Here is a 27,419-nt window from a genome sequence, read left to right on the forward strand (position 1 = left end):
CAGCCCCAACCTGCTGGGCTTCGGCGATCCTTTCGCTTCAGCCTTCCAAGTAGCTGGAACTACAGGCGTGCGCTGCCATGCCCAGCTACCTTTTGTGGTTTTAATTGAACGTTTTGTATAATTCATTTTCTCTCCTGTCTTAGCAGAGCAGTTATATTTCTTTTTCACTTGTTTTAGTGGTTACCCTAGAATTTTCAGTATACATTTACAGTTAGTCCAAGTTCACATTCAAATAACACTATTCACAGGTAGTATAAATATCTTATAATCTAATTTCTCTCTCCCATCCCTTGTATGACTGCTATTAGTTACTTCATTTATACCTAAGCATATACACACAGACACACACAAACATACGTTGTTAAATATATTGTTGGTATTATTACTTTGAACGAACTTATCTATTAGGTCAATTAAGAACAAGAAAAATAAAAGTTTTCATTTTTTCTTCACTTATTCCTTTTCTTTCTTTCTTTATTTTTTTTGTTTTTTTGTTTGTTTTGTTTTGTATTTTGTTTTTTCTGAGACAGAGTCTCACTCTGTTCCCGGGCTAGAGTACAATGGCCCATCGTAGCCTAGAACTCCTCGGCTCAAGTGAACCTCCCACCTCAGCCTCTTGAGTAGCTGGGACTATAGATGAAAGCCACTGCACCTGACTAATATTTTTTGCAGAAATGAGGTCGCATTATGTTGTCCAGAATGGTCTTAAACTCCTGTGCTCAAGCAATCCTCCTGCCTTAGTCTCTCCAAATGCTGGGATTACAGGCATGAGTCACTGGGCTTGGCTGACTTATTCCTTTTTTAAATTTTCTTCCTTTATTTATATAGATCCAAGTTTCTGATCTTTGTCATTTTCTCTAAATAACTTATTTTGACATTTCTTACAAGGCAGATCTACTGGCAGCACACTCCCTCAATTTTTCTTTGTTTTTGTTTCTCTCTTATACTTGAAGGATAATTTTGCAGGGTATCAACACTTTAAATATTTCACGCTCTTCTTTCTTACCTGGTTGCTTAGGAGACACTGAATGTAATTTTTATATGTGCTCTTCTATAGGTAAGGTGCTTTTTTCCTCTGGTGTCTATCAAGATTTTTTTCTTTATCTTTGATTTTCTGTAGTTTGAAAATGATATGCCTAAGTATTTTGGGGGGTTTATATACACAATATTATTTATTTATATAATTTATAAATAATGTTATTGCATATAATATAACATATATTTTATATATATATATTTACCTTTTGTAGTTGTCCCACAGTTCTCAGATGTTCTGTTCTGTTTTGGGGGGGGTTTCCTCAGTCTTTTTTGTCTGCTTTTAACTTTGGATGTTTCCACTGAAATATCCTCAAGCTTAGTGATTCTTTCTTCAAATGTGTCTGGTCTACTAATGAGTCAATGAAAGGCATTTTTCATTTCTGCTGTGGTGTTTTTATCTCTAGTATTTCTTTTTTATTTTTTTCTTAGGATTTTTGTCTCTCTGCTTACTGTCTACTTTATCCATTAGAGACCTCAGCATATTAATCGTAGTTGTTTTAAATTTCCAGGCTGATAATTGTAGCATCCCTTCCATATCTGAGTCTGCTTCTGATACCTGCTCTGTTTTTTCAAACTGTGTTTTTTGTCTTTGAGCATACATATACCTTGTAATTATTTTGTGATAACTGGCATGATATACTAGGTAAAAGGGAATGTGGTGTGGGGGAAGGGAATCATTCTATAGCCCTATGATTAGATCTCAGTCTTTTACTAAACCAGTGACCCTGGGCTGTGAATTTCACAAGTGCTCCTCAGTTGTCCCCCTATACCCTTAGGTTGGATAGAACAACTAGAGTAGACTAGAATCAGTTATTTCCCTTCTCCCACATGGGAGGCTAGAGTTGGTTATTTCTGTTCTTCCAGGTCAGTTAGGCTCTGAAAAATCCCCAGTAGTTTAGGCTGTGGTAAAATAGTTTCTTCTGAGGGAAGACCTTTTTTTTTTTTTTTTAATTTGTGTCTTCTTTAATTTCTTTTCTTGTTTAAAAAAATTTTATTATAAAATGTGGGGTGCATTTCAGAACTAGGTATTTAAACATTGATCATACAGGTCCCCCTGTTGATAAGGTATGCCCTCCCCTCCCCTAGCAGTTCCCCTCAACTGCCAATCCCACCCCTAAGGGAAGATCTTTTTAAGAAAAACAAAGTACCCTGTATTTCAAAATACATGGTTCCTCTTCCCCTCCCTCTGCAAGAAGCCTAATGAGATTTTTCTCCAGTATTTACTGTGAGAATCAGGTTGAGCTCCTGGAGGTAAGTAAAACTAACAAAAGTGTGCCCTTCTCCCCATGACTGGGACTCCCTGGAGTTTTTAAAATATCAAACTTGTCCTCACTGAGCCTCCAGCAATTCATCGAGTATACTCTGGGTTTTCTACTGGTTCCACAGAGGTTTCTACTCATGAGTCTCTAGTCTAATAAGTTGTGGTTCTCTCTATTCACTTGTCTATCTCTTTAAATTCAGGAGCCAGTAATTTGCCCTGTGACCTCACTTCTCTGAAAGCTCTAAGAAGGATTGTTTTTACTTGTTTTTAGATAAAGTGGCAACTTCCAAGCTCCTTATGTGCCAGACCCTTCTCTGAATTGTTTTAATAGCCTACAATCCTGATTTCATGGATGCAGTAGAAAACCAAAGCATGGCAGTATACGAATATATTCTTATGACCTCAAGATTAGGAATTATTTTTACAACAAAACAATAAGCACAAACTGTAAAAGAAAATATCATTATATTCTATGTTAAATAATATAGCTCATCCATAGGGGTGGCTCAATTGGGGCTGACAATCATTCATTCACATAACTTAGCAAAACCGGTGCCAACTGTTGGTTCTCCACATGGACTGCTCCAAAGGGTAGCTTGGGCTTCCTCATACCATAGTGGCTGAGTTCCAAGAGCAAGTGTCCCAAGAGACAGGAAGTGGAAGCTACCGTTTTCTTAACCCCTGAGCCCCAAACTTAGCATAGTGTTATTGCCACTATACTCTGTTGATCTATCAGTCACAGAGCCCAGATTCAAGGGAAGGAAACTAGACTCCACCACTCAATGAAAGGAGGGTCAAAGAATTATGCATCATATTTTGAAACTACCCCAGTCTACTCTCTGAACATAAATTATCAACATTTCTCCCACTTGCATAATTTATTCTTCTCCTCACAAGATTCTCCATCTAAAGTCTCATCCTTTTATACCATCAGGCTCAAGGTCTGGGATCTCAGCATCTTGATCAGGTCCAGGTGCATGAGGTCTCATAGGTGTGGTTTCTCAGATATACCTCCTTGAGTGGGGTTCTTGATCTGAAGACCTATGAAATAAATAAATTGTCTGCTCAACACATACCCAACATATAGTAGTGAAAGACATACAATAATTTGTATGAATACTTCATTCAAAAGGGAGGAAAACTAGAGGCATGCAGCAGTCACTGGTCTAATAGAAATTCTGAAATCCAGCTGGGCACATGTTGCCAACTCCTTAATTATATTAGGTCCAGTATCACTTTCTGGGAGTTATTTTCCATTGTTCTTGGTTTTGTCCTCTGAATCATCCATTCTTTTCCCAAAGAATACTGAGATTGCCTTCTTAATCTTCTTCCATCCTGTAAAAGGTAGGACATCCAAAGGACTCCATTTTTTTCCATCTTTGTCCCCTTTAGTTTAAGCTGTCAATGCTCCTACCAGAATGATTCTCTTAAAAATTTGAGGGATTGGCCGGGTTCAGTGGCTCAGCCTATAATCCCAGCACTTTGGGTGGCCAAGGCGAGTGAATTGCCTGAGCCTGTAGGCTCAAGACCAGCCTGGGCAGCTTGGCAAAACCTCAACTCTACAATAAAATCAAAAATTAGCCGGGCACGCACCTGTAGTCCCTGCTACTCGGAAGGCTGAGGTGGAAGGATTGCCGGAGCCCAGCAGGTCGACACTGGGGTGGCCGTGTGCGTGCCACTGCCCTCTAGCCTGGGCAGTTAAGACTCCAACTCAAAAAAAAAAAAAGAGATATTTGAGGGATTTTCTTTGAATACTAGCAGAATTCATGTCATCAGACAAAAACCACAGCCATAAATCTCTTAAAAATACGTGTTTCTCTACCTAGGGCTTTCATGTAGCTGCTATGGGACAATACAATACTCTTAAGAGTCTTAAAAATCCTGTTGTTTAAAGCAAATAATCTGCAAGCCTTGCTCTTAAGGTTCTTAGAGAGCCTTTTGGTCTGAAAGTCTGTGACATATGATCTTACAGCTTTCTGACATCTTTTGTTTTTTGAGTTGGAGTCTCACTCTGTTGCTCAGACTGGAGTGCAGTGGCTACTCCCGGCCACCGCAGTCTCAACCTGCTGGGCTTCAGCAATCCTTCCGCCTCAGCCTTCCAAGTAGCTGGAACTACAGGCACACGCTACCACGCTCGGTTAATTTTTTTATTTATTGTAGAGATGAGGTCTCATCAAGTTGCCCAGGCGGGTCTCGAACTCACGGGCTCAGGCAATCCACTCACCTCGGCATCCCAAAGCTCGGGATTACAGGCTGAGCCACTGAGCCCAGCTTGACATCTTAACAAAGGATTTTACTGTCCTATTCTGCAGTTGGTCTTTGGCCTGAGACCCTTTCCTGATTTACAATTGTTTGCCTACTGGAGAGACTGGAGATAAGAAGCAACTTTATTTGTAAATTCTGCAAGTCGTGGGAATGGCACCTGTGCCCACGTGTGTGCGTGTGTGCGTGTGTGTGTATGTGCATTTTAAAAACTCACTTCTTATCTTTCATTTTATCATAAGCAGTGAGAAGCCAAGTGGCACTTTCATTACTTTGTCAGAAAAAATCCTTAGCTATTTCTTTGAGTTCATCAGGTACGTTTCTTATTGCCATGTTACTGTAGGCAAGTCTTGTCAAACTTTCAGTCACCTCCTAGCAAGTGTCCCCTTTCTCAATTTTTCAATATGATTTTCCTCACTTTCCCTTAAACTCTCACAGACAGCTTCCTTGAAAACCTTTAGGCTTCCATCAAAACTCTTCTAGAGGTTCTTCCAGCTTTCACTAATGCTCTTTCTGTGGCCCTTTTTGCTTTTTCTCCTGTCCAGTTTCAGAGCCAATGCCATGTGTTGTTAGGCTTCTGTCACTACAGCACCCTATTTCTAGTACCAGAATCTATTCCAATAATCTTTTGCAGTGTAACAAACCATCACAAAATTCACAGATTAAAACAATAATGTAGGGCCTGGGCTTAGTGGCTCAGCCTGTAATCCCAGCACTTTGGAAGGCCGAGGGGAGTGGATTGCCTGAACTGTGGATTCAAGACCAGCCCAGGCAACTTGACGAGACCTCATCTCCACAATAAATTAAAAAATTAGCCTGGCATGGTAGCGCGTACCTATAGTTCTGGCTACTTGGAAGGCTGAGGCAGAAGGATTGCTGGAGCCCAGCAGGTCAACGTTGGGGTGGCCATGAGTGTGCCACTGCACTCCAGCCTGGGCAACAGAGTGAGACTCCCACTCAAAAAAAAAATAATAATAATAATGTAGGTAGGACTGGGTGCAGACAGCTTGTCTCTGTTGCTGGGATTGACTAGGATTGGAGGATCCATTTTTACCACATGGCTGACAAGTTGGTTCTGGCTATTGGTTTATCTCCAAATAAACCTCTCCACAGGGTGGCTTTGCTTCCTCACCCATGGTAGTTGGGATCTAACAGCAAATGTCCCAAGAAACAGGAAGTGTAAGCTGTCAGTTTCTTAATCAGAGTCATTTCCAACGTAGTCTATTAATCAAATCTGGCAGAGATCAATAGAAGGGATGTTGAGGAATTTGGGGGCCATATTTTAAAACTGACAGAGTCTTATGAAGATTTTATAGTTTTGCCTTTTATATTTCATCATTTAATTCATGTAGAAATTTTTTTAATCATCCCCAAACTAGTTACTGTTAGGGTACAGACAGGGTAAGGGTGGATGGATAGGTGGAGAGGCGAGGGGATGCACGGCACTGGTAACCCAGAGATCCAAGTAAATGAAAAGAATTGCAACACACAAAAAGGTTAAGAAAGAAAAGTGTATTTAAAAGTAAATTAGAGAAAGGGAAAGGAGAGAGGATTCACCTCCCCAAGGTGGGGGAGGAGGCCAAAGCCAGGAAGCATGGCAACAGCCATAGCTCCAAGAGCACTTGGCCACACCAGAGTCTAGCAAGGCAATGGCCGCTGGTTGCTTGTTGTTGAGTCCTTTTAACCATTCCCCTTGATGGGGGAAGATCATTAAGGTGATTGGGTGATGGTCTGCTCCACATCATCATGAAGGGGCAGGCAAGTATAGGTACTGACATCAGGTGATGGAAAGCAGGCAGATGGGTGTGTTAGTCATATGATTACTGCCATGGTGGGGTTTATTTGTGTCACACAGATCACAAAGGACTACTTAGGTTAACCCTGGGGGGGGCAGTTTCCTGCAAGAGACTTGTTAAACATTTACAATTCACAAACTCAGACATTTGTAACTCACAAATTCCTTGACTGTGTTATTACTTTTATGACTTAGGCCAGCCAAAGGGTGATCTTTGATCTTCGCCCTTGACAAGGAAGCTAAAAGTTTACCAGAGATTATTATGATAAACCATGTATTGAAAGGTTGGGCTGTCCTAGTCTTGCATCTGATAGAGATTTGCTGAGGGGGTAAGGGATAGGCTACTGCTTGTTCTGCAGTAGAATGTCTGAATGCTTTCTAATGGTTTTACTGAGGCAAAAAGACTAAACCCCTTTCAGTTATATTTGTGTGTATGTGTGTTTTAATAGAGGTAAGGTTTACATATATGAATGTACAGATATTAAGTGTACAATTTAATGAGCTTTAATAAATGTAAGCACTCATGTAACTACAACCTCCATCAAGATAGAAGACATTTTTGCCACTCATAGAAGATTCCTCATGCCTCCTTACCATCAGTTTTCACTTCAACCTTTGTTCTGATTTTCATCACCATAGATTAGATTTTCTTGTTCTTGAACTTACTATAAATTATACTATATGCACTCTTTGGTATCTGGATTCTTCACTCGAAATTATTCTGAAAATCACCCATGTTGTTATGCCTATCAGTAGTTCTTTTTTTTTTTTTTTTTTTGAGTTGGAGTCTCACTCAGTCACACAGACTGGAGTGCAGTGGCCGCTCCCGGCCACCGCAGCCTCGACCTGCTGGGCTCCAGTGATCCTTCCGCCTCAGCCTTCCAAGTAGCTGGAACTACAGGCGTGCACTACCACACAGGCTAATTTTTTTTTAATTTATTGTAGAGATGAGGTCTTGCCAGGTTGCCCAGGCGGGTCTCGAACCCGCGGGCTCAGGTAATTCACTCAACTCGGCTTCCCAAAGTGCGGGATTACAGGCTGAGCCACCGAACCCGGCCAGTAGTTCTTTTTTTACCTTTTACTGCCAAGTGATATTCCATTAAATGAATACGTTCTGAGAGATACATCATTAGGTGATTTCACTGTTGTGTGAACATCATAGTGTGTACTTACTCAAACCTAGATGGTATAGCCTACTACATACCTAGACTAAATGATATAGCCTATTGCCCCTAGACCACAAACCTGTACAGCATGTTACTATACTGTAGGTCATTGCAACACAATGGTAAGTATTTGTATATCTAAACTTAAAAAGGTACAGTAAAAATATGGTATAAAATACTTTTTTTGCTTGGAAGGCTGAGGCGGAAGGATCACCAGAGCCCAGCAGTTCGACACTGGGGTGACTGTGAGCATGCCACTGCACTCCAGCCTGGGTGATGAAATGAGATTCCGACTCCAAAAAAAAAAAAAATATATATTTTTTTTAATGGCACCTGTATAGGGTACTTACCATGAATGGAGTTTGTAGGCCTGAAAGTTACTTTGGATGAGTCAATGAGTGGTAAGTAAATTTGAAGGCCTAGGACATTACTGTACACTACTGTAGATTTTATAAACACTTTGGCTTTACTAAATTGTTTTTAGTTTTCTTCAATAATAAATTAACCTTAGTTCACTGTAACTTTTTACTTTGTAAACTTCAAATTTTTTAATTTTTGAAATCTTATAATAGCACTCAGCTTAAAACAAACACACTATACAGCTATACAAAAATATTTTCTTCCTTGATATCTTTATTCTTTAAGCTTTTCTGTATTTTTAAAATTTTTATTTTATCTTTTACTTTTTACACTTTTTTGTTAAAAACTAAGGCACAAATACACATTAGCTTAAGCTTACACAGGATCGAGATCATTAATGTCACTGCTTTCTATTTTCATACTTTATCCCACTGGAATGTCTTCAGAGACAGTAACATGCATGGAGCTGTGATCTCATATCATAATAATGCCTTCTCCTGGAATGTCTTCTGAAGGATCTACCTTAGACTGTTTTACAGTTAACTTTTTTTGTAATAAGTAGGGGTATACTTTAAATAATGATAAAAAATATGTTGTAGTAAATACAGAAACCAGTAATGTAGTCATTTGTTATTAATACCAAGTATTACATATTGTACATAATTGTATGTGCTATACTTTATGCGACTGGAAGTACAGTAGGTTTATTTTCACATCACCACAAACAGTGAGTAATGCATTGGACTCTGACTTTATCATGGGTACCAGGTCACTAAGCGGTAGAAATTTTTCAGCTCCTATGGGACCACGGTTGTACAAGCAGTCTGTCATTGATTGAAACATCATTATTTGGTGTATAACTATACCATAATTTGTGTATCTCTTCTCTTGCTGATGGACACTTGGGTTGGTTATGGTTTGGGGTTATTATGGATAAACTATCATGAACATTCTTATAGATGTCTTTTCATAGTTACTGTCTTTATTTTTATTACTCTTCTTATTTCTCTGAGTTCCTGCATTTTTAGTTGTTTCAGTAGAAGAGTCACATTGTCAGATGTGGAAATCCTACCTATTTCTTCACACACCTCAATAAATCCTTCTTTTATTAGATCTAACTTCACATACACTTCCAGAGGCACCTATTTTGCCAGTTCTTTGGCTTTTTGTAAATTATAAGGTGAAACAGCTTGGTTCTCATCATTCCCCATTCCTGCTTCAAGGTGCAGCTTTTTGGGGTCTAAGTCACTTGCTACCTTTTCGGTCTGCTTTCCAACTTCCAAAATTTTATTATTGTCTCCTTAATATCATCTAGTTCATTTTAATGAGTTTTAGGAGAAAAACAGAGTTAAATTAAATGTATGTGTTCAATTTGTCTCGTTTACCCTTTTCAGTTTTTCTTTCTTTTTCTCCTGTCACTGCACATACCACATCTCCACTTTTAGTTTTCCATTTTTTTTCTCCATGTTGCTTATCCTTAGGATTAGAATTATAGACTCCTCAGAGAGCATCTGGCTCAGCCCCTTCATTTTGCAGATGGTAAACCTGAGACCCAAAGATGATGACAGTCCATCCATAGGCCACACAACTATTGCTCTTATCTTTCTTATATTTAATAGCAAAGAGATTTTGCTCTCCTACCCCTTCAGCTAGTGAGTCACCAGCCATGCAAGAAAGAAGAATACCCCCTACTCAAATGAAAGCCTGGGAGAAATCAGGGGAGAAAATGTCATTGCTGACCATGTTGTTGTGAAGACCAAGGAAACAGCTGTTTAGTACAGCTTCTTCTCTGTGCCCACCCTTTCTTCTCCCCACCACAGTGCCAGGTGGCAGGCAGCAACTAGAAGAGTGCCCAGCTCTTGATAAGAGAAACTACTGACACAAACAAATATATAGATGGGACCCTCAGACCTTTTTCACCTGTTTCTCTATTCAAATTTTTCTTAATTTACTACTTTCTTGAACTCTAAGGCCCAGAACAGAAACCAAACCAAGTGACCAGCGGTGTGACCATTCCAAGTCCAATGCCAAACACACACATACACACGTGCATGCTCTTGCATGCTCTTGCTATGGCCCCAGCACCTAAATTTGTGAAATGCTTCTGGGGATAGAAAGCTTCTTACACATAAAATGTGAGAGACACAAAGAATATGTGAGGCACCAGATACAGAAAATGAAAGTAACATACATCTGGGGTATTGTTTAGAGTTTCTTTCCGGTCCACTGAAGATAAAGTGCAAACTCTATGCCTTGGCTTTTGGTCTGGGCTATTCTCCCTGTGGTTGTGCTCCCAGACCTTTGGTCATGCAGTTTGGGTTGGCAACAGCTGAGTACAGCCTTTTCTTGACCCCCCCACTTTCTATCCCCTACAGCATTTCACAAATTTAGGTGCTGGGAATTCTGCTAAGGACCAGAGCCCAGGGTATACAAAATAAAATAGAACACTGTTCTCTGACTTCTCTACTCTGGAGACTCTGTAAGTGTTTTTGATTCTTTGTTTCCTGTAGTTTGTATCTACTTGAACAAGAACTGCAGCACAGGCCCCCACTTAGATAAGAAGAAGGTCCAGCAACTCCCTGACCATTTTGGACCAGCTCGTGCCTCTGTGGTGTTGCAGCAGGCTGTCCAGGCTTGCATCGACTGTGCTTATCACCAGAAAACTGTCTTCAGCTTCCTGAAACAGGGCCACGGTGGTGAGGTCATCTCAGGTAAGCACCCTTGGGCTGATACTGCCTCCTAGTCAGAAGGACAGGCCTTCAGCTGGCTGATTCCTCACAAGGCATCCTGGTTCCTACTTCACACCTGGAGGCCACTCCCTGGTCTCTTCTTGGCATCTGTGCAGCAGTCTGCAAGGACCTGGTCTTTGCTGCCTCTCTTTAGTTGCTCTCGCCTATACCTCCTTTAGAGCTTTTTCTCCTCCCCAAAATTGTTTCTTGCCAGTGACTCATCTCCCCAAATCCCCACGTCTTTGCTGCTCTCAGAGACAAATACACAAGCCTTTTGCTTTTTAAGGACTATACTGACATATTTGTAATAGAAATAGGGATAGGGAATAAAATAAAAGCAAGCATGAAACAGTTCTACACAGTGCCAAAATTCAATTGCCTTTATATAAATTGAATTTGTGTACCCAAACCATCACTGGCATTGGCTGTAGTCGCCTCTTCTGCCCAGCTTCTCTGTTCTTAGAAATTTTTTGAGAGAAAGCACCCTAAATGAACAGATTTCCTGGAGGAGGCCTAGCCAAGTGATGGAGCAAATAGAATTACGTTCACAGTTGTTTTCACAGGTTGAGTGAAATCATTCCAGAGCCCCGGGTACAACAGACCTGGCCTGACTGTTCCCATAATTGCAAGCCCTTTGGAGTTGGAGGCAAAAATCAAAGCCCTTGAGGGAGGGAGGTAAAAGGAGGGAGAAAGGAAACTTGGGGCACTGATTTCCTTTGTGTAACCCGGTGTGCCTGAAACAAGCAGTGGGCTGGACTCCTCCTGCCCAGCTCTGTACTGCACTGCCAGGCTGACATGCTCAACCCTATTTATTTAATTCCACAGCCATGTTTGACCGGGAACAACACACCCTCAATCTCCCAGCAGTCAATAGCATCACCTACGTCCTTCGCTTCCTGGAGAAACTCTGCCACAACCTTCATAGTGACAATCTGTTTGGCAACCAGCCCTTTACACAGACTCACTTGTCACTCACTGCCACAGAGTACAGCCACAGCCACGACAGGTACCTACCAGGTAGGAGCTGGGATGGGACCTGGGCTAAGAGTGGAGGGCATGGCTAGTAGAAGCATCTGTGGGGGTACAGTGCTACACCCACTGACCTGGCACCTACTATTCAGAGATCTGCTTTTCGGTCCCTTACCTTTGCCAGATTGGGACTTTTCAGTCATCTCTCATCTATCTTTAATTCCTCTTCAGGGTTTTGTTTTCTATCTTTAGGATTGCTCTTCTTCTCTCTGGATTCTTATCCTAGAAAAAAGGTGGTTCATGATTTCCCTTCTGAGCTCCAGACTACATGTGGAGCCACCGTGAAGTCACGGTACATCTCCCAGTGTGAATCTGGCAGCAGAGGCCTAACAGATCTCCTGTGCCAGCAGGAAGATTTAGTTTCAGCCTACAGATTGAGAAATTTGCTCCTTGGTGATTGGCCATCCATTCTTTCCTTTGGCACATGGCCCTGACTCTTCCAGCACTGCCAGTCTAGCAAGTCAATTCAAGTTCCTGCTGTTTCTAACAAGCTTGGAAAATAACTTTCTCAATTAACATACCAGACCCACAATGGGAAAGCGGATGCCATGTGGCCAGATCAATGACTAAGTACTTCCAAGAGAGGTTGAAGAGTAAATGGATCTCGGCATCTCTAATCTGGAGCCCAGGACACAGAACGAGAGGGAGGGAAGAAAAGCTCGGCCCTAATCATAGTGAGGTAGGTCACTGTTGAGAGAGGGAGGAAAGGCCATTTAAGAGAGTCCTGCAGGCTATGTCCTGAGTACAGGAATAGGGAGGGTGCTGTCAGTGTGGGGGCTGTGCTGCCTGTTGATGGGAAGGCATGGGTCTGAAAGGCACCGCTTCTGACCTTCCTCTACACAAGTCTTCTTCCCAGACTTACTTCCCTGGGTGTCTTTTCATCATAGTCTTAATAGAATCACCTCCAATAAAAGTGCTCTTTCTGGAGAATGTGATATTCACACAGTTCCCTTTCCCCTTTCTTCCATATATTTTTCTGCACCCAAATGAGCATTGCTTATGTGACTTGTAAGCAGGGCGAAAAGGTACCTGAATTTAAAATACTCCTTGTGGAGGCCAGACCCTCTGGTACCTACAGCCAATTTCTGTGACCTCCCCCCCACCCCACCCCACCCCACCCCACCCCTGGCTGAGCCTTATCTTCAGAGGAAACTTCTTCTCACCCAACCTATTCAATTGCTTTCTTTTACCATCAGAGTCTCTGAGAACCAAAAAAGGCATTCTTATTTGCAGTTAGAATGTTGCACTGGGGTCTGGACTGGGCACAGTGGAGTTGGTACAGACAAATGCAAGTAGTTAAATGTCTCCAGCTATTGACATTCAGGAACTCTGATCTGCATTTCAGTAATGAAAGTTAGGCCTACCTGGAATTCCGAAAGAATGGATACATGAGAGGGGGTGGCGTGCCCATGAATGTAGCTGCTAGTCTAAAGAGAAATTTCTAAAAGAATTAGGAACTAAGAATTCTTAAATGGAATACTGTCATTAAGAAGTGAGAGAAACACACCAGTAGCAGCATTCAAAAACTGCTAGGGATATATATCATGGGCCTTCAGTCCCAGAGGTAGTTTGATGTTGGGGCATTACCTTTGCTGGGAATTCTATTCGAATTCACATCTCTGATTCAACTGCTAGATAAGAGGAAGCAAACTTCAGCCAGACTCTTTTTACTTCACCATTTAAGAAAGAAACAAAGACCAAGGATATCACATTCTGTCACTTTTCCCTTCCCCCATTTTCAGACAGACTGAGCCAGTTCCCTGTGTCCTCTGCTCTGTAAGCTGTTTCTCATTGGGTTCTCAGCAGCTTGTTTGTTCTCACCTTAGTTTCTTTTTGCTTCCCTAAAATGAGCCTTACTATGCCCAGACAAGCCAGAGCCTTGCCTAAACTTCTGTCTCTTCTGTGCTTCTAAACTTACCTTTTCTGCCTGCCCACCTACTTGCCTGCTGCCTGCCTTGCTGACCCTCTACTCAACCTCTGATTTCATCGTTTCTGGTGTTTTTCTGATTACTTACCTTTGCCAAAGAACTCAGTCTGAACGGAACTGTCTTTTTTTTTTTTGAGTTGGAGTCTCACTCCGTTGCCCAGACTGGAGTGCAGTGGCACGCTTCCGGCCACCACAGCCTCCACCTGTTGGGCTCCAGGGATCCTTCCGCCTCAGCCTTCCAAGTAGCTGGAACTACAGGCGTGCGCTACCACGCCCAGCTAATTTTTGACTTATTGTAGGGATGCAGTCTCGCCAAGTTGCCCGGACGGGTCTTGAACCCATGGGCTCAGGCAATCCACTCACCTTGGCCTCCTAAAACGCTGGGATTACAGGCTGAGTCACTGAGCTTGGCTGGAGCTTTTACTTTGCCCTTTGGATCTGGTGTTTGTCACTCTTGTTCTTCTGCCTGGCTGCATACTTTCTGCTAATTTGACACCTTTAGGTGCCACTTGTCTTATCTGGGTACTTACTGGAACCTTCTCCCTTTCCTAAAGTCTTGTCCCCACACTTTCCTACCACTTATTGTCTTGACCCAACTAACCATGCACTTCAAATATAGCAGATAGTCACCCAAAGCTCAGGTAGATTTCATATCCCATTACACTTTCATGCCTAAATTGAGACTATTATTTTCCAGTGTTTTATTTTGAAAAATTTCAAACCTATAAAAAAGCTACAAAAATAGTACAATGAGCAACCATGTACGCTTTACTTAGGTTGACCACTTAATTTTTGCAATATTTACTTTGTCTTTTTCTTTCTATATGTATCCATATGTTTGTATCTGTATTATTTAAATATATATGTATATATGCTTTTTGTTAATTTCTTAAATCATTTAAGAGTTAACTGCAGATGAGAGACTTTATCCTTAAATACTTGTGTATATATCTCCTAAGGCTAAGGTGCATAATACTATTATTATGCTAAAGAAATTTAACATTAATAAAATACTTAAGAAATTTAACATTAATAAAATATTACTAGCTAAGATACAGACCGTATTAGAATTTTCCCTAGCATCCCAATGATGTCCTTTATAGCTGTTTTTCCTAATCTAAGATCCAGTAAAGGATCATCTAACATTTCACTGTACTGTCTCTTTAGTTTCCTTTATCTAGAACAGTTCTCCAGCCTTTTATTCTGTATTCCATGACATGATGTTGGCATTTTGAAGAATCCAGGCCAGTTGTTTTGGTTTAGGTCATCAAACATTTATCAGATACCTACATTGTGCCAAATTCTATACTGAACTCTGGAGGGACAGAGATGAAGTAGACTCCCTGAACTCAAAGAGCAGAGAGAGGGAGAGAGGTGTGAACATATACTTGGTAAGAGCAGGGAGCAGTGGTACTCTGACCAGGTGAGGTATGATGAGCAAGGGGTAAGGTGAAAGAAGAGATCAGGGTGGGATTCTTGGGGAAGGCAGTATCAGAGCACAGTCTCTTCTTCAGAACCACCCATGTGGCTGGATCAAGTAAGAGGTTTGTGAAGACTAAATAAGATAGACTCCCTCTGGCATTCTAAAACACTGACAGTATCAGGCAGGAGATTGTATTGACTTAGCTGGTCCCAGTGACTACTAAATTTAGCTGTAATTGAAATCTGCTCAGTATTAAATTCTGGACCGACTGTTTTGAGATGTCTCAGGTTCCTCTCTGCTAGAGGAAGTGGTCCATTTGTCCCATGACAATGAATTCCTGGTGCCTTTCTTTGCAGTTACCATCTGGGTCTTTGGAGTTAGTTATAAAGTAGTTCTTCTGCCAAGATCTCAAGCTTCACAATGATTAAAGCCAAATAACTGTGAAATCTCTTAGGATACCCCCTATCCCCACATAGGTTTCCTCATAGAATTGGCAGAATTTTAAGATGACTCAAATGTTCATAATTAATTGAAGCACATTGTCGGGCACAGTTTTCAGTGTGGCTGGACACCACTTTTCAGGTGGCTGGACTCTTCTTCAGACCACAGCTTAAACATCAAGTTACCAGGGAGACATCCCAGGCTTCCCTTATCTAAAAGAGATCCCCCTGTCACTGTCTGTCTTCAAACCCTGTTTCTTTTCTTTGTAATATTTACAATAGTTGCTATTTTTCTACCTGTATTTTGTCAACCTCACCACTAGACTAAATTTTCCATGAGGGGAGAGAGAGTTTCTTTTTCACCATTCATAATATCATCCTAATTGTCACATGGTATTTAATAGTATTTGTTGAATGAAAGAGTGGTAGAGGATATGGGACATGTGGTTCAGAGTAGGATTTTTTTTTTTAACATGGGAGTGACTTAAGCATGCACAAGGACTGTGATATGTTCCTGGGTCCTGTGTTGGTATAAGAATTTTCTTAGATCCATAGCTGTAGTTCCTTGGTTACTCAGTTCACCACCATGAAGGGGAAGGCTTGGTTATGAGCATGAAGCCTTTGTATCTTGGAAGTGGAAAATGCTCTAGAGATGATCTAGTGTCTAACCCAACAGACGAGGGTAGACACCTGACCCCTGTGTAAATACTTCTAATGACAGGTTGCTCTCTATCTTTAGCAATTGATTTTGTTGTTAGACAGTTCTGATTGCCAAAATGCTTTCATTTATGAACTGAAATCTGCCTTCTTCTAACTCCTGCCCTCTGTTCTACTCTCTATATTCCAAAAGAACAAATCTATCTCCAGGCCTCTTCCCTTCCCATGACTGCCCTGAGGGTGTTCATCTCTCTTGACTTTTCTCCAGTCTAAACCTTCCCAGGCCATTTCTCCTTTGCCATAATCTTGAGGCTTCTCACCACTATTCTGGTCATCCTCCACTACGAACTTTAGTTTTTAAGGTCAGCTTTGTAATGTGATGATACTCTGAGAAGAACTGCTCCTCAATGAAAATAAATGCATAAGGACTAGATCCTTATCTGTCTGTTGATCTCTGCATATACCATACCTAGCACAGTGGTTGGCACACAAAGGGTGCTCAACAAATGTTTGTTGAGTAATAATGGTCCTATATCTCCAGTATATCAACATTAAATTTAATTTACATTGACCCTATGAGGTTAAGGGTTTTTCATCTCCATTTTATAGATGGACAAACTGAATTCCAGCAAAAGTCACTGATCATTGCCTATTGATCATGCAGGAAATAGGACTCAAATCTTCCAGCCCCAACCTCTGACACCTAGGCCAGTGGTTTCTAAGTGTGTTTTAGCACTAGAACTCCTTTTTCTTTCTTTTATTTTTTCTTTTAATTTCAAACAAGAATTGTTTGGATAGAAACTAGGATGAGGCCTACAGCCCTACTTACTTGACCTTCCTGTTTAGGGCCCCCAGTTTGAAAATGCTTCGGTTGTCTATCCTGGCATTGTCTTATCGAAGACAGCCTCATTTGTTCAGCCTTAGGAGGGCTAGGACCTCTCAGAGCTTTGGAGCATGATGCTTCATTTTTTCAGTACATCTTGTTAGGATGAGATGTAATGACCTTGCCTAGTCCAGGCACCATGAGTTCAGATTTTCAGATCCCCCAACTCAGAATCTAGGTCTCAGTTTGTGTTCTCAACATGCTGACAGAAAGAGCCATCCACTAGTTTGTATCTGGTGAGCCCCTGGCATTGTCATCACAATTATTCTTCACATCTGTTAGCTCATGTGAGGCAGGCAGCACTATACTCACACCTAGATGAGTAAAATGAGGGCTAGAAAAGTAAGGTTACTCCACTGATAGGTGCAGAAACTGGATAAAATACTTTTCTTGAATTATTGCAGAGAGCCACTTCAACTCTGAATGAAAAATAAAATAACAATTCCTCACATTCACAAAGTCCATCCCATTCCATTCTGAATCCCATTTGATGTGCTCTGCTGACAGGGGGTGATTTTCCCCATTTTACAGATGAAGAAACTAGTGCTCATAGATGACAGGCTACTTGTCTAAGATCATATGCCTAATGAAAGGCAGGAGCCCAGGTATAGAACCCAGGTCTCCTACTTCCTGGATTGCATTTTTGTTCACGTTTCAAAGTGAGACACTACTATAGTCCTCTTTCTTGAAAAATAGGGATCAGAAACCTTGTCTGCCCACAGAATGGGAAAAAATATTTGCTAACTGTAAATCTGACAAAGGCCTAACATCCAGGATCTACAAGGAATTCAAACATGCTGAAAGGGAATCAACTCTATTAAATCAACTCTATTTTTTAAAATAGGCAAAAGATATAAACAGACACTTCTCAAAAGAAGACATATGAGCAGCCAACAGATACATGAAAAAATGCTCAGCCTCACTAATCATCAAAGAAATGCAAATTAAAACCACACTGAGATACACCTAACTCCAGTCAGGATGGCCATCATCAATAACTCAAAAAACAACAGATACTGGAGAGGATGTGAGGAAAAGGGAACACTTCTACACTGTTGGTGGGAGTGTAAACTAGTACAACCTCTGTGGAAAACAGTTTGGTGATTCCTAAAAGATCTAAAAATTGACCTTCCGTATGACCCAGCAATCCCCCTTCTGGAAATATAACCGGAGAAACTCAAATCACTTTATAAAAAAAAAAAAATACCTGCACATGCATGTTTATTGCAGCATTATTCACAATAGCAAAAACATGGAACCAACTGTGCTGCCATCAAAAGTGGACTGGATAAAGAAAATGTGGTACATTTGCATGATGGGATATTATGCAGCCATAAAGAAAAACAACATTTTGAACTTCACAGTAACTTGGTTGGAATTAGAGCCTGTAAATAGTGATTTATCACAGAAACAAAAATCTGAGTACTGCATGTACTCACTCATAAGCGAACCCTGAACATTTATCATAATACTATAAGAAAGGAATTGGCAGCAGTGGGACATTGCCGGGGGGAGCACATAACATCAATAAGGATACCCAAACTTTATCTGTATGATGACCACTTATGTGCCTAACCCTAAATTGTACTCCACATCTTTAAAATAAAAAAAAAATTAGGTTAGGCACAGTGGCTCACATCTGTAATTTGGGAAGTAGAAGTGAGAGGATTGCCTGAGTCCAGGGGTTCAAGACCAGCCTGGGCAACTTGGGAAGACCTCACCTCTACAATAAGTACAAAAATTAGCCAGGCATGGTGGTGCACATCTGTAGTTCCAGCTACTTGGAAGGCTGAGGCAGAAGGATTGCCTGAGCCCATGAGGTCGAGGCTGCAGGGGCCATGAGCATGCCACTGCACTCCAAGCTGGGTGATAGAGTGAGACTCCAACTCAACATAATTAATTAATTAATTAAAAATTTTTTAAAAATTTAAAAAAGGAAACCTCATCTGTAGCAAGGGTGTGGGTTATGGTTTGGGTGTTATGGAGCCACAGAGACTTCTCTCTTCAGAACTACTACTAGGATAGGGCTTCAACAGTTAGTTAAACTCCATGAGATAACCTGTCTAATGCTAGATTTGACTTTGATCCCATGATTGTCAGACATCTTTAGGTGAGTATTAAAAAGTAGTTCTAAAATCCTAAGCTATCTTGCCCCTGAAGTCTTGTGTGCCAGACAATGTGCTTGGATTTAGTGTTCATCAGAGGATCTGAATGAATCCCAAGCATTATCTAAACACCTGATGTCAAAAATAAAATAAAATAAATACCTGATGTCTAAGAAAAAAATCACAAAACCATATTATGGTCTAGTACCCAAGACTCCTCCCCCGCAAAGTCTTTCATAGCCATTCTCTTCTGATATTTACAAGCCCCTTAGAAGAAAGGGGCTTCCCATGTTGTAGATAAGGAGACTGGGGTTCTCAGAGAAGCACTTTGCTAAGTAGTAGAGTCAAATTCTAACTTGATTCTAGTCTCCATGCTCTAACTCTCACCATTGTACAGCCCCAGCTTCCTTGAAATGTTTCCACAGAATAGGGCAAATACAAAAGGAAGGTGGGAATATAGGAGCAGATTCTTTGCAGACACACCTTTATCCAGGCATCAAAAAGCATTTCTGAAATGTCCTGCTGATTGAGCAGACAGAGGGTCAGCTTCTAAAGTACTCTCATCTAAGCAAATGTATCTCTTCTCCAGTACCCCATTCCCTACTCTAGTATCTTGTATCTAAGGCAATCTCGTCCATCCATCTTAAAATAGCTCCATTTGTTTAAGGTTTTCTTTATCCAGAAAAACCATAGGGCATCCAGACCATAAGAAAGACCATCTCATCTAAGAGGAAGAGTCCCTAAGGAGACCAAAGTCCAGAGAGAGACACTGAGCTTTAGCTAAGGTCACCTGATGAGAGCCACAGGCCTCCTGAGTCTCAGCCCAAAGCTTTCTGTTTGCTGCCTCTTACTCCACTCACACAGGTACCTAGGAGCCAGCACTCTGACAGTCCTTTCAAATTCTAACTCAGGGCAACCCCCTCGGGTCCCCTCCCACTTTGGGAGTTTTTCTGTCCTCTCAATAAATCTTGCTTTCTCAAAAAAAAAAAAACATCTAACTCTGGTTTTACTATTTTTCAGGTGAAACCTTTGTCCTGGGGTCTAGTCTGGCCCAGTCATTGGAGCCACACTCAGACTCAATGGACTCTGCCTTGACTCCTACCAACCTTGTCAGCACCTCCCAAAATCTTCGAGCTCCTGGGTACCGGCCCTTGCTTCCATCCTGTGGCCTGCCGCCAAGCACTCCCTCAGTTGTACGCAGGCTATGCTCCAGGGGTAAGCTTATCAGAATTCTGGTTCTCCTGCCCTCCCTTACTGTTTCCTTCCTTTGCTTCCTGAGCTCTGGGAGGCCAGAGAGGACCTAGCTCTGTTGCTCCCTGTTTGGAGGTGGGACTGGGAACTGGGCTTGCTGTTGTGCCTGGCCTTGCATCTGGGAGATAATTGGAGCTCTGGGATTGGTTTGAGAATAACAGAAACTAAGAGCCAAAGACTTTGACCCTAAAGAGACAGGGAAAGATTCATTCATTAATTCATTAGCCATTTATTTGAACATGGCTGTGTTTGGCATGGGGATGCAAAAATCAATCACTTTTTGTCCTCAAGTGTTACAGGGAAGAACAAATACTTAAACAGATCATTATAAAATAGTATATTGAGGACAGTGACAGAGATATGCTGTGGTTAGTATGAAAACTGCAAGAAGGGATACTTAAAACCAATCTTGGTGTTCAAGGGAAGCTTCCTCGTGGAAGTGACACCTTGTCTGAGATTGTATGAATGGCCATATAAGGGCTGTTAGAGGACGGAGAGCTTTCCAGGAAGAGGAACAGCATGAATAAGGGCAAAGGCATAAGAAATAGCACAGATTATACCGGGAACTACATGCAGTTTAGAATTACTGAGACATAAAATGTAATACTAGAACTTCAAAGAGAAAAGCCTAGAAAGCTGTGAGAGTGATCCTTCTCATTGATTCATGCCACTTTTCTCAAAACCTACCTATTTCATCAGTGTCATATTGCCACTTCCCTCCTCCCCCTCAGCACACACATACATGCCTTTCAGATGTTATTTCATACCACTTTTTCCTTCATTCACTCTGCTGTGGCATTTTGACCCTCCTGCCAATTTACTCTTTTGCCTCAGAGTCATTACTCAAATATTATCATTTCAGAGGTGTCTCTCCTAACTGCCATATGAATTAGCAACTTTTCACCACCTACCTTTATAGAGCTTATATTCTAATGGGAGTAGGCTGACAGATAAACACAGAAATGTATGATAGCATGAATTTTATGAATTCTTAGTCCATTTGGGCAGCTGTAACAAAATCCCATACACTGGGTAGTATATAAACAACAGCAGTGAATTTCTAACAGTTCTGGAGGCTGGGAATTCCAAGATCAAGGTGCCAGTAGATTTGATGCCTGATGAGGACCTGCTTCCTGGTTCATAGATGATTGACTTCTTACTGTAACCTCACATAGCCTAAGGAACAAGTGACTTCCCTCAGGTTTCTGATCGGAATTCTAATCTTATTCATGAGGGCTCTGCCCACCTCCTAATACCATCTCCATGTGGGTTAGAATTTCAACACATGAATTTGGGAGGGATACATATTCAGTCATGTGTATATATGGTGTGTATTTATATATAATAGTTATATGTGTGTGTGAGATAATACTGTTTTGTCCATCTGCATATATACGAGGGGAGACCCCAAAAAATCTGGAATTATTTTTTGGAGGGTGGGCCCCTTGTAGTATGGACTTACCCCAAAAGGTAAGTGCCCTAGGAACCCGTCAATATCAGTGTACCAGCTAGCATTGTTATGAAAAGTTGCATCCAGCTTCAGTGAATTTTTTTTTGGAGAGTCTTTTAATGCATTTGCCTATTTTGTGATGGGTGATTTACAAGCACACAATCCCACACCATGCTGAGTGTATAAGCAGGTTTTGACCAAAAATGGCATGACTCCCGTGTCCCCCTCTCCCTGTTCACCTGATCTCGCCCTAGTGGCTTTTTTTGTTTATTCATTTCCCTGGATGAAAAAAGTCCTAAAAGGGAAATATTTGACCGATGTGGAAGAGGTGAAACAAAAAAAAATACAGCAGAAGCACCAAAAGGCACCAAAATGGATGAGTTCAAAAACTGTTTTGAGCAGAGGAAAAGCCAGTTTGATAGGTGTATTGCATCAAACAGAGAGTACTTTGAAGGTCACTGAAATGTAAACATGTAAGGATAAATATATATCTTTTATAAATTAATTCTAGGGGTTTTCTTTGGGGTCTCCCCTCGTATGATCCCAAGCCCCTAATAGAGGAGTTAACTAAGATGGTCCAAGAAGGACACATTCATGCATGTGCACTCTCTTCCCATATCTTCTCTTTATTCTCCAGAGTCTCTGCAGTTGGTTTCACTCTTAGCATCACAGTAGACTTTTAGGGCAGGGAGAAGTGACTGGCTCTCAGAGTCCCCTCCATCTTTTATCTGCTAACACCTCCAGCAAGCCATTGGGATTTCATGACTTTAATCTGAGCAGCCCTATTTGCCCTAGCACACTTCTCCCCAGTCTGGTCAGTGCCCAACTGCAAGCTTGAAAGACAATATGCTAGAGTTTCTTCCCCACAAAGCAGGGGCTGAGCTATACTGGGGCTGGACCAGGCAACGTGTGCATGGACTTTTAGACCGGGGACCTAGAATTAAGTAAAATGGGAGGAAATTCTTAGCCTTTGCAGGAGATAGTTAAAGATTAGGACCTTCTACTTTCACAGGTGTGTTTTAGCTCTGCCACTTGGTAGTTTGTGTGTCACGGCATCTCTGGGTGCTGTGAATATAGACATGAGCAAGGCAAGGGTCCTGCTTCAGTAGAGACATAGTCTGGGGAGAAAGAAGAATACATCAGTAACTGTTACATGTGATCATTCATTTATCTAACAAATGTGTTTGAACATCTACCATGGCAGACCAGGCACTCTTTTATGTGTCAGAAACATAACAGAGAATAAGATAGAGCTTTCATTATATAGGGAGAAAAAACATAATAAACATAAAATAAATGAGTGTTTGAAGTTATTTTAAGTGGTGATATGTGTTATAGGGAAAAAAAAAACTATGGTAATTGGATTGAGAATGACTATGTGGGGAATTAAGCACTTTTACTAGGAGATCAGGGAAGGCTCCTTTGAGGAATTGATAGTTGAGATGAGACCCACATATTGAAAGGGAGTGAGACATGAAAAGATCTGAAAAAAGAGCATTCCAGACGGAGGAAGTTGCAAGTCAGAGGATGAAATCTTGGCTTACTCAAGAAGCAGAAGGGGGAGTTCAGGTTTCATTCCATGTGCAATCAGAGGCCATTGCACTACATTTTTAGAAGGGATTGACATGATCCAATTACTGCCTTTTTAAATTTTTTTAAGAAACAGTATCTTGCTCTGTCACCCAGGCTGAAGTGCAGTAGCATGATCACAGTTAACTGTAACCCTGAACTCATGGGCTGAAGACATCCTCCCACCTTAGCCTCCTGAATAACTAGGACTACCGGGCAGCAGCACCATGCCTAGTGTGTGTGTGTGTGTGTGTGTGTGTGTGTGTGTGTGTGTGTGTGTGTGTGTGTGTCAGGATTAGACCAGAAAAACATTTACAAAGGAGCTGATCTCTGAAGCCAAGCCCTGCTTAGCTAAGTTGGAGTTTGCCCAAAGAAAAAGGAGAAATTGAAGGGAGAGAGGAGGACACATTTCAGGCAAGGGAATAAAATATGTAAGAGATCTGGGAGAGATGATAATCAAAATACAGAGGTCCCAAATGCCACAGAAGAAATGAGAGGAGTTATATTTGAGACACAACTGAGATAAAAGCTCTAACCAGAGCACTAAATAAACTTAGGATTCCTGGAAGCCAAGGCAAAAACTGCTTTCTGCCTTAGTGTATCAGCCTGTAGTGATGTCAGCTATAAGGCCATTGAGATGTACCAAGGAGAGTGGCAGGTATTTATAAACCAGTCCATACCTGTTATGGTAGGTGCCCTCCCGTCCTGCAGGGCCGGACCGATATCTGGAAAGCCGAGATGCCTCTCGAGTGAGTGGTCGGGACCCCTCCTCATGGACAGTCGAGGACGTGATGCAATTTGTCCGGGAAGCTGATCCTCAACTTGGACCCCTCGCTGACCTCTTTCGCAAACACGTAGGTGCCCCTGCCTGACCTCTCCCATGTTCACTGGGAGTTTTGTTACTGCAACTTGGAGACCCTTAAAGGGCATGGGCTGCATATTTGTTTCAGGCCTCTTGAAACTCAGCACAGGAGATAATATAATTACTCAGAGACAATATTAGGTCTCACACAGACCTCATTGGGCACTATGTTCAACTCCCTCTTTTAGTATAGGATGTGATTCAGCCGCATTCCTCCTGGGTTGTGACCTGGATGCTCAGTTCCAGGGACAGGGACCTCAGTCTCTTTTCCCAGGAATGCTTGCTTTCCCATCTGCCTGCCTTGGCGTGAGAATCAGGAGCCTCAGCCCAAGTTAGCGTCCCTTGCTAAGTGACCCCCAGGTTTTCACCCCCATCAATGCCACATCATCTACTTGTCCCTCCATATACCCCCAACATCTCTTCAAGTGGTCACTTGGCTCCATGGTCAGGGATTGCTCCTGATCTTTCTACTGTGATGATACTCTTGATTTGGGCTCCAATGCTCCCCGTAATCCCTGCTGCTTGGTGCTGTTCTCCCTGTGGGCGGTCTGCTTCCTTTCACTGGTCACTTTCACGCCAGATGGATGTGGAGGGGGCTTTTTAGTCAGGCCTAAAGGTTTCACAGGTGCTCTAGAAGTGCCTGTTTCGTGCCTAGCTCACATAGAGGGGTCTCTGCTGCTCAGGAAAGACTATGACTCACAGGATAACAGGTGAGGGTCAATATAAAAACAGGTTCACTAGCTGGAGATGGAGTGAGCTGGGCCTCAGTGGTTTGGGAGGGTGGGAGACTGCCTCTCAGGCAGCAAAGAAAGGAAAACGGGACAAACGTGTATGGAGTCTGACCTGGTGGATTTAGTCGTAGATGTTTGGGAGGAGGGGTGCTTAGAGACAGAAAGTGAGAACAGGTGGGCTTCATGTCACAGCAGGCTGACTGGACTCCATGTGGTTGGCACTTCCAAGGATGACCTATAATCAGAACCTGGGGTGGTCAGGCCAACCAGGACTCTGATGGTGCCTCCCTCTCCACTTTTGCCCGCCCACACAACCTGCAGGAGATCGATGGCAAGGCCCTGCTGCTGCTGCGCAGTGACATGATGATGAAGTACATGGGTCTGAAGCTGGGGCCCGCGCTCAAGCTCTCCTACCACATTGACCGACTGAAGCAGGGCAGGTTCTGAACGGGGAGACACAGTCTAGCCAACCAAGTGGTCAAGCAGACGGGGCGTTCTTCTCCCAGGAAAGAGGGCCATCAGCCCACTCCCAGGCACCTCAGTGGGGTTCCAGGCCACCTCAGGACTCCAGGTGGCTGTGCGGAGTCACCACTACTAGCCCCACCTGCAATGATATGTCCTTCCATGAAGGACTGAGGAGGGGAGAGTATGAGGCCCAGGGCTGGAGCTGCTCTTCCCCTCAGCCCTGCTGTGGCTCTGAGGTTCCTTCTATTTATTTCTCAAGCCTGGCCGGCCTATCACCAGGAGTTTAGACTGAACACCTTCCACGTGATGGAGGAAGAGGCCAACTCTGGGGCCTTGGAAACCAGGGCCCTGAATTGACACTTGTTCTGGTTCTCGGACCACCTCCTGGGCTTGGTGTGGCACACCATTACCCCACATCTCCTGTCTTCTTACCAGATCCCCAGACTCCAAACCCATGGTGCAGACCTCTACCTTTTTTTAAAAAAAAAAAAAGATCTTTTCTTATTGTTAATTTATTGTTTCTGGCACTTGGGCAAACCTAGTTAGTATTCCTCTCATACCAGACATTGGGTTTCAGAAGGAGGGAGACTGCCCTGCCCTAGTCCTAGAGAAGCCCTCTCCATGTAGGTGTGGCTCCTTTCCAGCGGACACTACCCTAGGGTATTTTCTCTTTGGAATGGGCAAACCCATAAAGCTTTGACCCCTGCCAACTTCCCCTCTCTTCCCCCACTGGGCCCTTTGCAGCCCCAGGCCTCATTTGTGGAAATGGGAGTCCCTTGCCCCATACTATCCCCTGCCACAGCTCCTTGCCCTGGCCAGAGTTATTGCCGAAGAAAATTGGGCCCAATTATTTTAGATCAAGAAGACCCTAAGGTGGATGGGAGGGAAGGATTTCCAGGCTGGAGTCGGTTCCACCCACTCCGCTGTTCATATGCTTCCTTGTAAGCGAGTCAGCAGCACAGCTAGTCACGCTGCCATCTGGACTTCTTTTATGTCGATCTGTTTATAAATAAAAACCAACATAGATGCCAGTGTCTTTTTTCATCACTTTACAGCCAAATCACTGTGCATTCATTGGGCAGGTTGCTCTCCTTCTTTTGGTCTTAGTTTTCTCATATATCAAATGAGGAGCTTGAACAAGATGATTGTGAAGAGTTCTTCTAATTCCAGGAATCCCTAAAGAACAGGCTTTCTTCCAAATGCCCACGTAGGCCCCCTGGGAAGACAATGTGAGAATTCAGCCTCTGCCTTCAGCGGGCTTTGCTTGGTTACTGCTAGACTGAGTGCAGCAGCTGCACACCACCAGGGCAGGAAAGAGCAACATCAGGGTCAGCCACTCCAACGAGCCTCAGTGGCTGGGTTTATCCTCATCCTTGTGGGGTGGGGGGAGATCCAGGCCTGCCCAGCTAGGTCAAACCTGCATTATATCCTTTGCACTGACAGGGGGCAGGTTCTCAAGTTCAGGACGACACAGTATGTTTATAATGGGAGGATCAGGTTTGCAGAAGGCAGAGGAGAAGGTGTAGGGAGCAGCAGCTCAGTGCAGTATAACCTGGTAACAAACTAACATGTTTATACCACTTACTGTGTGCCACACAGCTGCTCCACATGAAGTAGAATTATCTCACTTAATCTTCACAGTAAACCCATTTTATAAATGAGCAAACTTAAGCTTAGGCCACTTGGGCAGGAAATTCCAAAGTAGGAACTTGACTCCAAAGCCAAGGTTCTAGCCAGCCCACCCACTCCTTGCTGTGAAGCTTTTAGTGGATCATTTCCTTCTCTGGCCCATCTGGCCATGGGATGTTTGGATGAGGAGACTTCTGAAGACCCTGCCAGCTTTTACTACTTCTAGTATTATGACTGACATATAGTTATCTTTTCCACTTGGCCACTATGAGGTTCATAACCATGGAAATAGGCGGGTCAAGCTGCCAAACTAGAATAGGCCCTACTTTTCACAGACTCCTGAACACTGGGGTCTTGTAGGCTGTGCTGTTCATTCAGGGTACTCAT

At 42.5% G+C, this 27,419-nt stretch overlaps 1 protein-coding gene across 1 annotated transcript in view; it reads left to right on the forward strand.

Moving 5' to 3' along the window:
* Positions 1-26,434, forward strand: part of SCMH1 (sex comb on midleg homolog 1 (Drosophila)) — a 157,803-nt gene extending 131,369 nt beyond the window's left edge. Inside the window, exons 11-15 of the mRNA XM_008065492.2 lie at positions 10,393-10,593; positions 11,437-11,628; positions 20,096-20,290; positions 24,057-24,199; positions 25,260-26,434. Of these exons, the coding sequence (XP_008063683.2) occupies positions 10,393-10,593; positions 11,437-11,628; positions 20,096-20,290; positions 24,057-24,199; positions 25,260-25,385 (857 nt within the window). The 3' untranslated portion in view covers positions 25,386-26,434. The remainder of the gene's footprint in view (positions 1-10,392; positions 10,594-11,436; positions 11,629-20,095; positions 20,291-24,056; positions 24,200-25,259) is intronic.
* Positions 26,435-27,419: the final 985 nt, after the last annotated feature.

Source organism: Carlito syrichta, unplaced genomic scaffold, assembly GCF_000164805.1.
Source record: "Carlito syrichta isolate Samal-C Ts95f unplaced genomic scaffold, Tarsius_syrichta-2.0.1 Scaffold308579, whole genome shotgun sequence".
NCBI classification, from domain to species: Eukaryota; Metazoa; Chordata; class Mammalia; order Primates; family Tarsiidae; genus Carlito; species Carlito syrichta.